This window comes from Misgurnus anguillicaudatus, chromosome 16, assembly GCF_027580225.2.
Source record: "Misgurnus anguillicaudatus chromosome 16, ASM2758022v2, whole genome shotgun sequence".
Lineage (NCBI taxonomy): Eukaryota > Metazoa > Chordata > Actinopteri > Cypriniformes > Cobitidae > Misgurnus > Misgurnus anguillicaudatus.
The window spans coordinates 33,919,777-33,937,083 of record NC_073352.2 but is presented as its reverse complement, the minus strand read 5'-3'; the positions used below and the strand labels follow the sequence as shown (position 1 = coordinate 33,937,083).

The window sequence follows — 17,307 nt, the reverse complement described above, 5'->3', positions numbered from 1 at the left end:
ATAAGCATTTTTTAATTGTAATTGGTGTTAGTTCTATTATGCAGTTGTTTGAATTTTTCCTCAAATTACTTTAATACGAGGAATCGAATAAATTTATAAATAATTGAATATCATTGTTTTTTATCATATTGCATATTGCAGATGCTGTCATATTTATTTCTTTGGATTAAAGTGTCTGCCAAATGCATAAGTGTTATCATTCTTGTTTTGTTAATTAGTCAGAAATGTATAACACACTGAAATAATCACACTTTACCAAATGATTTATAATAATGAACAACGTGTACAATCATGTTGCAAAACATCTTGCAATTACGCATCGTTGTTGTTATTGCGATTGTAATTATATTAATGCTGTGATTATATTAAGGTGTAATTCAGATAATGCAATTTTCTGTAAACACAAAATAAAACTGAAAACGAAATATTTACGAGCTAGAATTATTCTTCATACATGAATGACTGTGGCAGCATGGCACAGTGGCAAACATTTCCAGAATAGTGCCATGGACCGGAACACATATCAGCTCTGTTTTGTCTTCCGCTTATTGGACGCTCAAACGCAGATGTGCGTAATTACGCGTGTCCATCATTGAAGTGTGTTGGGGTGTCAAACGTGCATTCAGGTGAGGAGAGAGAGAGAGAGAGAGAGAGAGAGAGAAGGCACTCCTCTGAGGGCGTATCAAAAAATGTCTAAATGTTAAAACTGATTAACCAAAATGAATTCTGGTACTTAGAAAAGCTGCACATTTGGAAATTTTTCGATTAATTGGGATACTTCGTTTATCTTTAAAAAAAATAATATACAAAAATTGTTATTTGTGTTAATGTTTTGTTTTAACTATACTGCTGAAATGATTTATTGCCCTTACGCTGCATGAACATCAAATTTCCCACGCCTTGAGATTTTATCTAAATAACAGCGTTTATCAGTAGGGACGAATCCATTTCCTCCTGTTCACACCTTTGCAGTTCATTCTCAAAACACACGACGAAAAGCTCCATAATTCCCTCCAGGAGACTTGCCCCTCACGGCCCTTTTTATGATCTCCAACCGACCCCAATGGAGCCCTGGCAGGGTGCTACACTGCTCTAGTGGGGTCCGATCCTTTGATCCGTGTGACCGTTTGTCCGGAGTTTAGGGCCATAGGGGAGGGTGTGTGAGCTTTGGGCAGCCCGTGCATTTGTCATCCAGTGAGAGAGAAAACATCAACAGGTACTAAATACTGCCGAACATGACACCATCAAAAGCAACATGGGATGTAAAACAGCAGGCGACTCTGACGTTTTGATTATATTGTTTTTAGAGAGAGGTGTCTAAATAATAAGAAGAGGTGTTTGGACACTGCGCCACCCAGAATCTGCGCAACGATCGAGCGCGCGACTGAAGAAAACCGGCACGCGCACAATTAACCTGTGACAATCAAATCCGCGTGCACCTCGCTATAAATGGATTTCCGATTTTACCGCTTCTTAATTGACTCGAGCTTGTCAAAGTGGAAGAAACACTTATCGATATGACATTATTAAACACGATTAACACTCATGACTACATCGATTAGCTCATTAAATCAGTCCACTGACTTTGCAACCATTTTAAAACTTAATCTAAATCATAGACTAAAAACTATTGCACATTATGTAACCGACGGATATATATTGTAAATAATTCAAGTAATGGTCTGTCATTTATTTCTATAGCCTATAGGCCTACATCATATACACATACGTATATATATAGGCAGAAATAATATTTAAGCATTTACGCAATAACAACTAGTACATTAAATCTTGCTGGACTTTGTATTTTACATATAGTAAAATCGTGTTGGAAATGTATACGTTTATGTAGCCCATGAAAATAATTACTTTAGGGATTTTCGTAAGCCTGTGCTAGTCTCTTTTTAGCCTGTGTGTTGCTTTAACAACCAAAAATTGAACTGATTGGTTTATTACTGATTTTCAAACACCTTAATTGTGGTAACGGCATAAACACAATTTACAGCTTTACAGACACGAGACCATTTATTTAGTTCTCACTTTCAGTTTAAATAACAGCATCAATTCATATGATATCCAGGTTAAAAAAAAATGTGTGCACCTTTTGTATAAGCTATTTCATTCAAATCACAATCTGCCTCGATCCGAGGGATCAAACTGTGCCAAGAGGGTATTTTGGCAATAAACGGTAACACAGCCAGTACAACACATTTTAACACACCCCATAGGTTTATCATAGTCAAATGTCACCGCTTGGCTCCACGTTAATGCGTATGTCCCCGTATCGTGTTTATATTGTAGTTAGCACAGCTGTTTGGGTAAGAGAGAGGGGCGTGCAACTGGCAAATGTTAGCAGAAACCAACGTGACTTCTACACAGTGAAAGTGAAGCGTAATTGAGAAATGTATCAAATATTTCAGGAATGAGCTCACCTGTCCGTTCATTTCTTAGCTCTAGGATAAAACCTAAGCATTTTGCAGCAGAGAAATTAGACTTTTTATCTTTTAATTATAGTTATTAATTATAAATGCAATTATAGTTATACCCATACAACTTGTATTTAATAAAACAATAAATTAAACCAGCCACCACAAATAGTGCAAGATAAAAAATAAACATTTTGTTTTAGGTTAGACACTTTTAAAAAACATGCATCCACTTGTTACAAAAAATCTACATATTGCAATGTTGTCAGATTGATTAAATCATATTGCATATTTTACTTGAATAAAAAACATTGGATGTTGAGGTTATTTGACAAAACATTTTTACAGTGTATTTCGAGGCAAAAATTATGCTTGCATAAAAAAAAGAAAAAAAGCCATTAAATGGCCTGAAAGAAAAATCTATTTTGTTACATATGGACATTTCGAAAAGAAAAAAAAAAACACGTCCACTAATGCGCACAGAAACTGTGTTTAATGTAATCTCCCGCACATTAGCATTATACCCAATAAACATTTCCGTCGATGCCATCTTCATATGAGTATTTGCAGGAAGTGACGCAGGGACGGGCTGGGCGAAAATAAACCCCTTCTCCCCCCTAAAGCCTTGATGATTGATGATGTCAGGTGTTCTGTTTCTAATTAACGTTTAAATTAGGCCAAAGAAAACGTTTCGCATTAGCACTGTTGGGCTCAACACCGTAAAGATCCACTCAGACCTGTTTGGAGAAGAGATATGACTGGACTTATCTTTAGAACTAATAATGCTCGCCGCATTTAAGAGAAATGTAACACCATGTGCAGCTTCGGTTTCTCTGCCCGCCCTCTGTGGGGTAATGCGAATGTGCTATTGTTGGCGCTGAAGGGCATCATTCTCGCTATCAGAAATCCTATCCATTCACATTACATTAGCCTAATACCCATGTATCATTTAATAGCTTTAGCAGCTTTCCCGTGACCTGCCATTCTGAGGTGACGAATTCGATAAGGGGATTTTAACTACTGGAAACATTGTGACAAATATGAAGATTTGTTATTATTATTAGCTATATTATTATAATTATTATTAGCTATTAAACACAGTATCAATTGTCTCTTGCGATTATATTTAATTTATATTTCAATTAATCGTTTTTTTTTTCTGTAGCGTTTTCGATTTACACAACATTTACGCACGATTTTCGTTAGTAAATATATCATTTATGTCTGTGAAATCTTCCTCTAAAAATGTTTTTCTATTAGTTGTTTTATTTTTTACTAATACGATGCACTTTAGGCCTATTTGTAATTTTGAGGATGTGACATTAGCAGAGAAAAGACTCTCTGGCATATTTTGTTTAGCCTTGGTATACATTTGTTTAATGCATTGTTGATCATTTGCCATCAAATAATCCATTCAGTTTGGTTCAGTGTCGCACACGTCGACCGCTCTGGACCTTCACTAATAGAATGTCGTGCTGTTTTACTGCTCGTAAGCTGTTTGGCTTGTTTTGGTCCCTGTACGAATGTCACCATATGGTGCTGTTGGCACGGACAATGCGCAATTGCTGCGAACTGGCCATACATCGGCAATGACTCGTGTAAGAGACACATCTATCACCCTAATCGATTATCGAAACGCTGTTAAATATTATCAGACGTCAACATCGCCACTTGACAGTGTTTTACCACCAGTCAAAGGCCTTAAAAAGATTTAAGAAAAAACACATTAAACATTAAATTTATTTACCTGAAAGTGTAAGAATTTTGGATTGAGTTTGTTTACTTGACTGTGCAAATGCGAGTTTTTTATGTGTGTTTATCTTTTGTTAACTTTTGTATGTTTTCTTTTATATTACAAAAAGTATATTAATGGTCAGAAATAATAACTGTAATGTAGACTATATGAAAATCTTCGTGATCATATATAAACCATTTAAGGTAAATTAAGACTATTTCATATTTTTATGAAAAATATGACGATTTAAAAAAGAACAATACATATACAAATAGGCTACTACATAACATATAAAACATTATAACATACAAAAAAATAACAATAATAACAAAACAGGCCGCCCAAACAAGAGATAAAATATTTATCTGGTTTACGTTTTTTTCCAAGTATTCTTACATCAATAATTGATCTAATAAAGAACACGATGCATTCTCTTACCTGCATTACGGTGCGCTTGCTTTGTGTTTCAGGAGCATCATCTGAATTTCTGTTTCCAGGTCTGAGACTGCCAAAACGCTGCTGCGCTTTTCTTTTCACCCATGTGCGTTCCCTGACCGGAATATTATTGAAATATTTTAGGCTTTACTGTCTCGAAATTCAACTTAATCCTACACTGAAGTTTCGAGCTCTGCCCATAGCTCTGCTAACTCTGAACAACTGTAATAACAAAATAAAAATGTTTTTTTTTTTTATACGTAACCCTCAAGCCATTACTCCCGTCATTATATAATGCTGGTCTTTGGTGTTTGATTTTTGCAACATGGCTACAGCAGTGTTGTTATTGTACCTACAAGTATTAAAATATAATGTGAGTGTTGCACACTTCTTAGCTCCTTTGCCCAGTTTGCTTCATAATGATGGCAACAGAAATCATTTAATTAGACAAGAACAAATCACATGCCTTGCATTCTGATCTCGTGTGGTTGGTCGTAATGACTGCCGATAGACTAAGGGTGTGGAAATTATGCTGTCATAACAATCTACAAAACAGCAATAATCACATCTTCCAATGTTATAATAATTAGCCACAAATCTTTTCAGTTTCTGCAGATAGATAGATAGATAGATAGATAGATAGATAGATAGATAGATAGATAGATAGATAGATAGATAGATAGATAGATAGCACTAAGTTAATGAAAACACACTTTCCTTTTCTGGAAAGTATACGCGTGAAGCACGTGGTTTGACCTAAGTGGGAGTGGGATGCATCAACAGATGCATAAACATGCACAGCCATCTCCCCTCTCTTTAAACTTCAGTGCGTAACTCCTCCTATTCTCGCGTTCAATTCATTATTATGGTCTGGCCCTTTAAGACAGAGCAGCGGGTCAGCAAGTAGCGTAGTGTTTCTCTAATTGAACTTCGCAAAAGCAATCAACAAGAACTCGTTAGCAGTTACTCGCTGTTTTTGCCTCCTCGGCACCGCTTATTTTCGTGCATGCGGTGGCCCCCCTGGCCAAAAGTACAGCTACACACGGTGAAGATCTTCATGGAGCAGATCGGAGAGATCATTGGACCCGCGTAACAGGAGTAAAGTTCGGGTGTCTGTGACGCCTGAAGCATGGTGCTTTTGGAGAACCATTGGAAGAACAACGCGTTCGTTTGAAGAAAGGGATAAAACCGTTTTATATGTATAAACAAGTTGTTGTTGTGGTCGTCTTCACGAACATTTAGGTGACTTCAGTTTAAAATCGTTTGTCGGGACTGAGATGACCTCCAGTTCTAAAGACATGAAGGCAGGCTCCGTTTTACAGTCCAGCGGCGAGGAGAGGCGGCGGGGTCCCTTGGACCAGCTCCCACCTCCGGCAAACTCCAACAAGCCTCTCACCCCGTTCAGCATTGAGGATATTTTAAATAAACCCTCTGTGAAAAAATCGGTCGGTGCACTGTGTCCACCGCGAGTTCTGGAGAAAGTGACCGGCTCTGGTGCGTCTCGGAACGGGATCAGCGCGCCCTCCTCTCCGTTATGCGCCCTGGAAGAGCTAGCGAGCAAAACATTCAAAGGTCTAGAAGTTAACGTTATACAAGCGGCAGAAGGTAAAATATTTCTTGTTTATATGTTTTGATTTTAAATGCGTGTATTAATATGGGTTTTCATAAATGTAAAATTAATGTTTGGTGATATTTTCCAGTTGTTTATGTTGCAGCAGAAGCTGTTGTGTGCTTATGTGACAGAATGTTATTGTGTATATCCAAGTACTTATTTTAATATTATATTAAAAACATTTTTTAATATACTTTTATGATTATTTTAAATTAGGATAAATTCGGATGGCTTGTCAGTAAAGAAACCTGCATTGTGCTATACATTTTTCAGATATTATTTGTTTACGTATTTCTGACTTAAATCTGAATGTGGAAAATCTTAACGTCATATTGTGTGTGTGTGACAGTTATATTTATTTTAGGAATTACACACATGCTTTAGCTTCACGTGACAAAAAGAGAGGTGCAATAGCGTTAAAGAAATGGAAATCATTAATGCTCAGTTGACATATTTACTAAAAAAGGTCATACATCAAAAAGTTCGTGTTGACATTGCGGAACTATCGCATTGGTTTGGTCGAGGTCGTCTGTAATGACGTTTAGCGCAGTTATGTGGCTTGATACTTGATTAACACATCAAATATTCCGAATATGCCTGGCAATCAATAGTTCAGATGTTTTGGAAAACTTTCCCCCCACTTTTCTTAAACAGCTGTTATGCATCTGGATTGAAATGAAATGCGGCCTATCACAGCGTGTTAAAATAACTTTAACGAGTTATGCTTAACAAATCATTAGTTTGGGTAAATTAAGAAATACTTTAAAATGCACATGTGTAATATATGGACTATTCTAATTTAATTTTAAGTGAATTGCTTATCGAAACATTTAGGTAGGCTATATTATGTTTTGATATTTATAATATCATGCATTTTATTAAGACTTACCGTTACGCATTTTACGCATTTCGGCCTGCTTTTTTCTTTGACAATCAATTTTCGTTTTTCTTTCCATTCTAAGGTCGCGAACATCTTAACTCCTTTGGCCAAAGACAGGCGTCCAAAAAACGACGGAAGTCTCGTACAGCATTTACAAACCATCAGATCTACGAGCTGGAGAAACGCTTTTTGTATCAGAAATACCTGTCACCGGCCGACAGAGACCAGATCGCACAGCAGCTGGGTCTGACCAACGCGCAGGTCATCACCTGGTTCCAGAACCGACGGGCCAAGCTTAAAAGAGACCTAGAGGAGATGAAAGCGGACGTGGAGTCGCTTAAGAAAATCCCACCGCAAGCACTGCAGAAACTGGTGTCCATGGAGGATATGGACGACCCTCATGGTGGCTCTGGGCCCATTTCGCCCAGTCTTTCCCCACGACCCTTTCCACAGTCACCGTCCTCATCCAGAGGCCAAACCACAGACGAGTTTTCAGAGGAGGACGAGGAAATCGAGGTGGACGATTAAAACAGGCCCTTGTTTTCAGAGATGGGCATTTTTCACACATTTTGCACGGACGTTTGAATCTGTGGAAGAACTTGAAATGCAAGGAAAGTTTCCCTTATACTTAATTTATTGAAAGGATTGTGAAACTTCCATATTTTGATGTCCAGACTGAAGACATGGTTATAAGGAATACGTAAGATCTGAGAAACGATTAGAGATAAATGGTACAGGACTGCAACATGTGTATGTACATTTTAAGCGTTATTTCTTTCTCGACTTGATTTTTGAGGGAAACGTGTGCAATTGTTTACACCCATGTTTCATCACACATTTATGACCGCTATGGAAAACTATATGCCAAAAGTGATTTTCAATTGAATTCTCAGTTGAATAGATTTATATATTTATAAATAATTTCAGAACACGAGGAGTCTTCAGCGAACTGATTCTACGTTGCAATTGTAAAGACGCATTTCCCATATTTCTACGTTATATATTCAAATTCCTGGCACAATTTCTATAATTGCAGGCATTATAAGCAAATTATAAAAAAGAGCGTGTATGTCCCAAGCAATGGAAGGACAAGGATGTGTATATATAACAAGTTATGATGCATCTAACTCGTTAAATTTATTGTAACATTCTATTTAATCTTCATTTATGTAAATAAAGGGTATATGTATTTCACAATGTTTCTTGACGTGACGTGACCTTTAATTATTATTTGTATGCTGAACTGAATTGATATCGAAATCAAAATATTCAGGTTTGGTTTCAAAATTCTCATGCTTGATGCAAAATCATACTGCATATTTGTATGGCACGCTTTCGTGAAGTTAAACAGCTTATAGAGCCAGTGCACTTTTACGCATCGCTTTCTCTGGTTCATTGTGTGTGTTAAGAGTGTTTGTGTGTGTTAAGTGCTTGAAGCTTAATTAGGACAATTGAACAGGGCTCCCCCCTCACGCGCTCTTCACAAAACAGTTGTCACGAAGACAACCTAAAGCTTGCTTTCCCCTCGCGCCATATGGTTTATGAATCTTCTCCAACACAAACTAGTCAACATGATTGATTAGGTTAACCCGCCTTTGAGTGCGCATTAACAGTTTCAGTCGGCCGAGCCCGAATAAAAGCCCCGCATCTGTGCTCCCTTTAAATGCGTGTGTTAAAAACGCCCATGAATAGCAGTCGATTTGCATGAGGTTCCTAATGAATAAATCTCAATAGGAAGCCGGTGGAAATGGGAAGAATTGTTGCATCCTGGTTGTCCGGCTGCCCCGTCTGCCGAATTTCTTTCGGCCCATTTGTGTCAGTTGTGAGCAGATCAAGCAGCACTTTGGGGACAGAGAGAAGATTGAAGTACAATTGGCCTAATCGCTTGGAATAGTTGGGGTTGAAAAGTCAAGCAGATTTTTACAACCGCATTGTGGACTGCGTTTCTGGAGAGCTGGAGTTCTCAGACCTCTTTAGACACAGCAGATATTTGTGTTTTTGCAGAACAGTGCAGTGGATGAAGTCTGTACGATAGCTCTAAATGTTACCTGGTTTGCTGAGAATCGAGATTAGTGGTGTTTAATGTGTATGTATATGCAACATTTTGACCACTACGTCTTCTCTGGGTTAGTCTGAATATTTTGGAAAATATTAGTTAACGATAACAGACCGGAAAACAATTCCACAGTTTAAGAAATGATTCACAAATCGAAACATGTCATATTTATTTAAAAATGCGGTTTAAAGTAGTTCATAAGATGTGCATGGACGAATTTGCGGAATGTTTTGCAGCATATAGTTAAAGCACAAAAAATATATTTTATTTTACTTACAGCACAGCCCTCACTAAAAGACAACCATTTTTTGCCATTATTATAATTTATTTTTAAAATGTATTTAAACACAATGGATAATATATGGAATTTATAAAACAATCACTAATAAATGGAATTTATCAAACATTTTATTATCATTATAATTTAGTTATTTTATCGTTTTAAATCACAAACCAGTTTCTTTTAATGTTACCTTTTATATTGTGAATTTTTAAAGCCAAGAAAATTAGTTTGAAATAAGTATATTACGTCTGTACAGACGAAGATTTATAATATTTGCATTGTTAAAATTATTTCGTTTTCTTTACGAAATTAAATTTAATAAAAAAAAGTAGTTTTTGGCTTATTTTTGCTACAAAATAGAATTATTCTATACTGTACTAATATGCAATTTTAAACTAAAGAGTAACTTTACTTTTGTACATAAATTTCTAAAATGTAGTAATACTAATACTTAAATTTCATTACAAAAAAAAAACTATACCGATATTGGATCAATAAAATCATAGACAATGTGAACAACAAGAAAATAATTGAATGCCTATTAAAACCAAGACACCTAATTCAGCTACCAAAACTTATTTTGTACTGTTTAATACGTACCAAAATTAAATTAACAAACTAACTAACTAACAGACCATCTGATCAGTGTAGATGATCGTGTGACTTTTTTTGTGTGTGTTTTTAAATAGATGATATTTTCACTTAATTTGATCTAAGTTGGGATTAATACTAGCATGATGTTTACGTTGCATGACTAAACACACAATGGCTACATTTTTAATTACATCTTTCGAGTTCAATACTATATCGTCTAAGAGATTATACTGCTTTTATAGAGTCAATGGTAAAGGATTTAAATTGGTGGTGCTTTTTAAATAGCAACACTGCCCTCATGTGTTCGACTTTCGCACATACATTTTTCGAGCGTACAAAATAAAATAAAAAAATGTATTATATGTATTTTTAAATAAATATTCACCCTATGGAGAGGCTAGCCATTATTTTTGTTCACATGATTATATTATTATTAATTTGAAAATAACATACAAACAATTTTACCACTTAAAATTTATTTTCAAAAATACAAAACAAAAAAATAAGTATATATGCACAGAAAGCTATTAAAATATAATATGTGAAATACAAAATATTTACACCCAATATTTAAACACAATCCTATCTTGCTCGCTTGTCCTTTATGGCGTAATGGAGCACCAATGGTTGTGCCTGAAAGAGAGGAAAACGAGAAATAAATATCACCAAAAGAACATCAGATTAGCATTTTGTGACTAAAAGGGACATTTTAGAACAAACGAGACATAGACCTATAACTTTTCACAATACTTTGACATCCCACAAACCCGAGCGAGACTCTGCATAAGGCAATATGGAGAAGAGCGCTTCAATTCCATTTTACAGACCACAAGGCGACAACAGGCATATGGCTTTTCCAAGTCCTAATAAATCTTAAATCTGCCTGCGATTCCTCAGAGAAGTGTCTTTCAGCGCGTGAAATATTGCACTGTAAATCGCTAGTGTGCTAGAGAAATGAAGATCCCACCTTAAGGGAAAACTAACAGGCTGATGGTGTGAAAGAATGCAGTATGAAATTAGCTGGAGACACATTAGACTGCAATACCTTTCCAAACCAGTGAGAAAGCCACAGACGCTTCATGGTCATGTGATCTGGGAGGGATTCGTTATTGAATAACATCTGGACCTGAAGTACAACAAAGACCACACAATGAAGACAAGATTAGACAATAAGGGGTTTAGTTCAATTCAAACAGAATTGCATTATTAAATTATTTTTTTCTAGCTTGTCATTCGATTTAACTTAACGTTTTATCGCAGACATAAACACCACATAGTGCATTACTAAAATACAATGAAAGTATGCCATTTAAAGTTTTATATACTGTATATATAATATCAGACCTGATGTTTTTCTACTTTAAGGCGATGACATAACACCTTCCTCAGGTGCCGAACTTCAGTCCTGACCGAACAACGCACAAATTTCTGCTGCGGAAACACAAGAAAAAATTATTCAGATTTTTCTTTTATTCAGTATTTAAAAAAATTTATTTAAATAATGATTTTTTTGTTGATATAATCTTGCATTAATTACAACACTAATAAATTTCATTCACTTATTCTTTCCATTCTGTTGTCTTACTTGTAAAGTTAATCTATTTTTGTCTTTTCCAGAGAATGGCGAGCTGTCAAAATAGAAGAAAAAAAAATCTGCATTAAGACTCAAAAAAAAAAAAAACACTTCAAAAGCAAAGACATTATGTACCCAAAGCAAAAGAAACTTAATACATTAGTTTTTCTAACTGGCAAAATTAACTAAAATCTTATAATCTGATCAATTTTCAGTGATGACCTCAACTTAAAAATCTTAATGCCGCCTTACCTTAGCCTTTCCAAACAGAGAGAGACCTGCTCATCGTATCTGTAGAAATGAGCTTTAGAGTGATCAAAGCTTGTGTAGGGTAATCCTGTATTATCTGGAAGTGAATCTATAGAAAACACAAACATAAACATTCACACAACTGTCCCAAATCATGCAAGCGATCGAGATATGCGATGCCAGTGTTAGATGTTGTTTACCTTCTCCAGACGGCTGTATGATGCGCTCAAGACCCCGTGACTGATAAAATTCTTTAATTCTTTTGTCTTCGCCTGAAAAGACGAATATTTAACCAGACTGACAGGAGCACAATTTAATACACAAGTTTTAATAATCCTGTTAACTGCACTTACTCTCTTGTAGACCTGGGACCAGTTTGTAAACGATGTCCTGCATGACTCTATCCAGCTTCAGATTCAGAAGCGGCTGCGTTTCGTGTATTTTGATGTTACACATTGGGCAATACTTGCTGGTCTGCAGATATTTCACAATGCAACTTTTACAGACTGCAGGGAAACGAAAGAACGTATTAATTTAGTAGCTATTCACAAATTAAAAGAGTAGTCTACTTTATAGATGGGGCCCATTGACTTACCATAGTATTTTTTCCTACTATGAAAAGTCAATTGACCCCATCCTTAAAGTGGACTACTCTTTTAAGTATATAGTCTGTTTTTTCTACAAATGCTTTTGAATAAATGGCTAAATGTGTCTGCTATATGCCTAAATGCAAATATGGAAAATTAAATCTGCATAAGGTCTGAATTATTTTGGCATTGAGATACAGTTGTATGAAACTTACAGAATGTATGAAGACATTCCGTGATGGTGGTTGCGTCAATAAAGTATCCGGCACAAAGATAGCACACGATGTGTTCATTTAGGTCCTTTATTTTTATTTTGACTTCTTCCTGCAATTACAAATAGATGGAAGGATATCAGAATAAACATGTAAGATTACAATAGTACTATTAACTCATTCACCGCCATTGACGAGTTATCTCGTCATTTATGAGTTCATATTTAACTAATAAATGTGCCTTTCTGGACGAATTTCAAAGTGAAAGTGTAATACCGCTTTTATCCACCAGATGGCGCCAAAACGAATTTATCAAAAACGGAAGTTAAAAAAAAGCTAATGATTTATTTTAACTGCGTTTATGTTTGATAGTCATTCTGAGTCTGATCTCTAACATAAATTTCTTTACAAAAACACAATTTTTTAAGCTTTTTGCTCAAAATGTTGTATTTTTGAAGAGAAATATCCATATTTCAGTGGTAAATTAAGTAGAAAAAGTAAATATATAATGAAACGTTTTTGCCCCATTTTGTTTGTTTGTTTGTTTATTGTTTGTTTGAAAGCAGAGGGTGTGTTCTTTAATTTGATATAATTTGTATGTTTATATATTTATAGAAAATATTTTTTCCTGCAAGGAATTTTGTGAAAATTTTGTTAAAATCACAAAAATGCAGGTGGGCAACTTTTCTCAAAAAGGCTGGCGGTGAATGAGTTAACTAATTTCCCGCCAGCATTTTTTGTGATTTTCACAAAAATGCCTTCCAGGAAATTTTTCTTCTAAAAATATATAAACATACAAACACATCAAATGAAAAAAACCTTTTTGCTTTCAAACAAACAAAACGGGAAAAAAAAACGTTTCATCCTATCTATATTTTAAACTCTTAAATATGGGTATTTTTCTTTAAAAATAATTTTTTTTAGCCATAAGCATTTTTGTGAAGGAATTTTGAGATCAGATTCAGAACGATTATCAAAACATACACAGAGTTTAAAATGAGTAAATAACGTTTTGGCTTCAGTTTTTCATAAATTGGGTAGGTGACAACTAGTGGATAATCGCGGTATTGCAGATTAACATAAAAAAATCATCAGGAACACGTTTTTATGCAAATGTTTTCTCTTAATTGCCGATATACCTTGTCAATGGCGGGGAAAGAGTTAAGTTAATAGTTGCATGCCCAGTGGGAAGAAGAACCATTACTATCATGCCTACTCCTTAGATTTTCCCAGGAAACCTAACATGTAAAATGAAACTGTACCACTACACCAGTGGTTCTCAAACTGTGGGGTGAGCGAGTGTGAGATGGTGCCAGGGAGGCCCATTTTTATGACATTTTATAAAATACACCAATTAATCATACATTTTTGTGCAATTAAACCTCAGAAAAGTAAGACTACTAGCCAACAGCACTAACTTGTCTTATTAAGGGGTGGTTTCCAGGATAGAGATTAGCTTAAACCAAGACTAGGCTTTAGTTTAATTAGGAAACAAAACTAGTTTTAACATCAAAAGCATGTTGCCTTACCAAAAACATTACTTGTGTGCATTTTGAGGCAAAACAAAGGGTACTGATGTATTTTAAGATATCTCCGTGCAAGATGTTTTCAGTTTGGACAGCTCTTAAACATTTTTTAGTCTAGGATAAGTCTAATCCCTGACCGGGAAACCGCCTCTTAATGATTCGTTTAATTAAGTTTGAGATTGTTTTATTTGGGGGGCTCCACCCTACACAAGGTGATTGTACACTTTGCGAACTACTGCACTACACTATTACCTGGTTCACACTGTCAGTCCAAATCCAATTTTGGTGCATATCCGATTTGACAGAAGCTCAAGGCAGTGACTCGTTGCCTTGCTGCCTCATGAGGAAATGATTTCGGAGGCATGAAGGCAGCTCAGAGAAAGACTTTCGGACACACTTGAAAGGCAGCGTGTTTGAAATATAAACAGAGAGCGCCTTTCCGATTGAAGGTTATGACAATACAGCTTACATGCATCCGAAACATTGCAATCTGACTAAAATGTTTGTTTACATGTACACACTATGTCTACGCAAGCGCACAGCCAGGTTTGCCAGATTCGCGTATCAAAACCGTCCTCATGCACATTCAAAACTAGCCCAAAAGCATCCCAATGACTATTCCAGCCCAAATAATAACTAATCAACGAAATCCTTTCATCTTTAACACGCAGAAAAAAAACAACTGGTGGAAAGAGTTTAAACAGTAGCCCAAATCTAAACTTGAAAAAAGGTGAGGACTTGGAAACACCATGCTCCGGGCAGCATCTCTCATTGAGTTCACGCTTTCTCTTGAAAAAAGTCAAAGCTGCGTTGGAGAAAGTTGTTCTTAAGAAGTTTTCAGATAAAGGTAATGAAGTTTTCAAAAGGCACAATTCTATTTTATTGAGAAAACACTATGATTTACGTGTTGACATGCTCACTTTTCTCCTGATGGTCGGATAACAGATTGGACTACACCACCTCTTTCAATACGATTGAAATTTGCATCTGATCGACCTCAATTGTATTGATTAAGGTATTTACATGAACACTTTTCAATTGAGCCATCAATACGATTACAAACAAATTATTTGGTTGCATGTAAACGAAGTGTGAATACGGTCTATGCTTGAAACAGGTGGATGATGCCCTGGATTACTGCATATGGGTGATTATATAATTGCAGGTGTCCAAAGTATTTTTTTTAGCTTTTTTAAAAAGATTTATTTTTAATTATTTATGGGGTTTTTAATGATTTGGCACTCATTGTTATGGATCACTGTCATAATGTCAACACTGAAACTAAGGAAGGTTGACAGTTACAGTAATTCAGACAACAGGAACCCCTACAAGTCACTTTTAACAGTAAATATTATATTGTTATGGCCTGTAACATCTTGTGATCCATAACAATGAGTGTCGACAGCAAATGTAGCTGGAATTATAAAATTAACCATAAAACAACCACCAATAAACTATATTAATCATTGAAACGCACAAAGAACACATGGCGATTTGGCAATAATGATAAAGAACGCAATGCCATATTTATCAAGAATTGATACGCCATGCATTCCCTTTTATACACGAATCAAGTGCTTGTTCAATGGGAACTAGATTTTAAAGTTTTGCAGGTATGTTGGGGCTCCACACAAACAGCAGCATCCTTTTGAGAGCACGTGATATTTGTATAGAGCGCAAACGTCATAGGATCGAGCTTCGATACTACGGAACTGATACAATGAACTTGACCGTAGCGGGACAGAGTCAGGTGTCATCTCTGTGAACAAGCCTGCTATTGGCTAAATAGACCTGACTGTATATGGGGAGTAATGAATTGGTTAACAAGAACCACAGTTACGATTGTTTGACGACGAAGTCGTGTAATAAAGCCACTAAATGATCCAAAAGCTCCGTGTCGAGGTACGTCATATCATCATGTACCGTGACTGAAGTTACGATCCTTTGAAATTCATGCTCAACAATGTCACCAACAATGCATGCGCACTGCTCATAATGATGCACTTGTTCAGGGCCAGCGCTTATTTACAAGCATGCGGGATATCACGCGGCGTGCCGTGGACGACCACCGTTATAGTGAAGCTGCGCAGACGGGACAAAACAAAACAGTTCGCACGATACGTGAATTGCGTTTTGGAGGGTAAAGACTAGAATAGCAGCAGATTACAGTGCCTCAGATTTGACAAGAAAATCATCGGCGGGGAGAACAAAAACACAACAGCTGCACGCAGCGGATCGCAACACTCACGCCTGCGCAGATGCGCCACTCGGTCTCGCGCTCCATCTCTTGGTTCTCGCGCCACCGATCAGCCCTCACACGCGAGTTTTTATAACCCGCGGGAAGCGCGCGGATGAAGTCTCGACCTTACATCGCTTTGCGCTCGGTTTACTCACCTCGTTCCTCAACGGGTCGAGTTTATAGACGTTCTGTAGCTGATTTCTTAGCCGCATAGCTATCGCCATCGGACCTTGCTCCGCCATCTTTGGGAATTCTGCATACTTCCGGGTAACGGGAGAGTGGGTGAGCTCGGTTGGTGAGAGACGGGGGAGCGCGCGCACACACGCACGCATACACACACTTTCAGACTCTCACTTTCTCAGTCAAATATATGTCCTTAATTTCAAGCATTATTCCCATCTAAGTAGTTAAATTTGGCTGTATATAGTGGTATCAGTAATGTTTCTGTGTGAATGATAATAAATTATTTTTTTAACTCATCCCCGCCAGCTTTTTTTAAAAGTTGCCTGCCAGTTTCACAAAGTGCCTTCCAGGAAAATGTTCTTCTATAAATATATATATGAAATGAAAGAACAGACCATCTGCTTTCAAACAAACAAACAAAATGGGGGAAAAACGTTTCATCCTATTTTCATTTGTTCTCTTTTAATAACCTTTTAAACATCTGTAGGTTTTTTCAAACATACCAAATTGTGAGCAAAAAAAGCTAAAATAATTGTATTTTTGTAAAGGAATTTTGTTTGAAATCAAATTCAGAACGATTATCAAAATATATAGGCTACAGAATAATTAAAAGTAAATTAATTAATTTAAAATTAATTAAATTAGTTTTTGCTTCAGTTTTTATAAATTGGGTAAGAGCGCCATCTAGTGGATAATAGGTATTATTGATTACCGTAA

At 36.2% G+C, this 17,307-nt stretch overlaps 2 protein-coding genes across 5 annotated transcripts; one reads left to right on the top strand and one right to left on the bottom strand.

Moving 5' to 3' along the window:
- Nucleotides 1-4,945: 4,945 nt before the first annotated feature.
- lbx2 (ladybird homeobox 2) lies at nt 4,946-8,309 on the top strand. The gene is made up of 2 exons (XM_055178981.2): nt 4,946-6,201; nt 7,171-8,309. Exons 1-2 carry the CDS (start codon nt 5,874-5,876, stop codon nt 7,614-7,616), a joined length of 774 nt encoding a protein of 257 aa, XP_055034956.1. The 5' UTR covers nt 4,946-5,873; the 3' UTR covers nt 7,617-8,309.
- A 2,171-nt stretch (nt 8,310-10,480) lies between these two features.
- Nucleotides 10,481-16,719, bottom strand: pcgf1 (polycomb group ring finger 1). 4 transcript variants are annotated; one of them, XM_073854537.1, is made up of 9 exons: nt 16,563-16,719; nt 12,641-12,754; nt 12,197-12,341; nt 12,044-12,115; nt 11,847-11,952; nt 11,607-11,649; nt 11,366-11,452; nt 11,067-11,147; nt 10,481-10,654 (listed from the first exon to the last, which is right to left on the bottom strand). In XM_073854537.1, exons 1-9 carry the CDS (start codon nt 16,647-16,649, stop codon nt 10,604-10,606), a joined length of 786 nt encoding a protein of 261 aa, XP_073710638.1. In that variant the 5' UTR covers nt 16,650-16,719; the 3' UTR covers nt 10,481-10,603. The 4 variants fall into 4 exon arrangements, with proteins under 4 accessions (XP_073710638.1, XP_073710639.1, XP_073710641.1 ...); XM_073854538.1 differs by having other exon boundaries at nt 12,197-12,349; nt 12,649-12,754; XM_073854540.1 differs by lacking the exon at nt 16,563-16,719 and adding an exon at nt 16,417-16,550 and having other exon boundaries at nt 12,197-12,349; nt 12,649-12,754.
- Between the last annotated feature and the right edge of the window lie 588 nt (nt 16,720-17,307).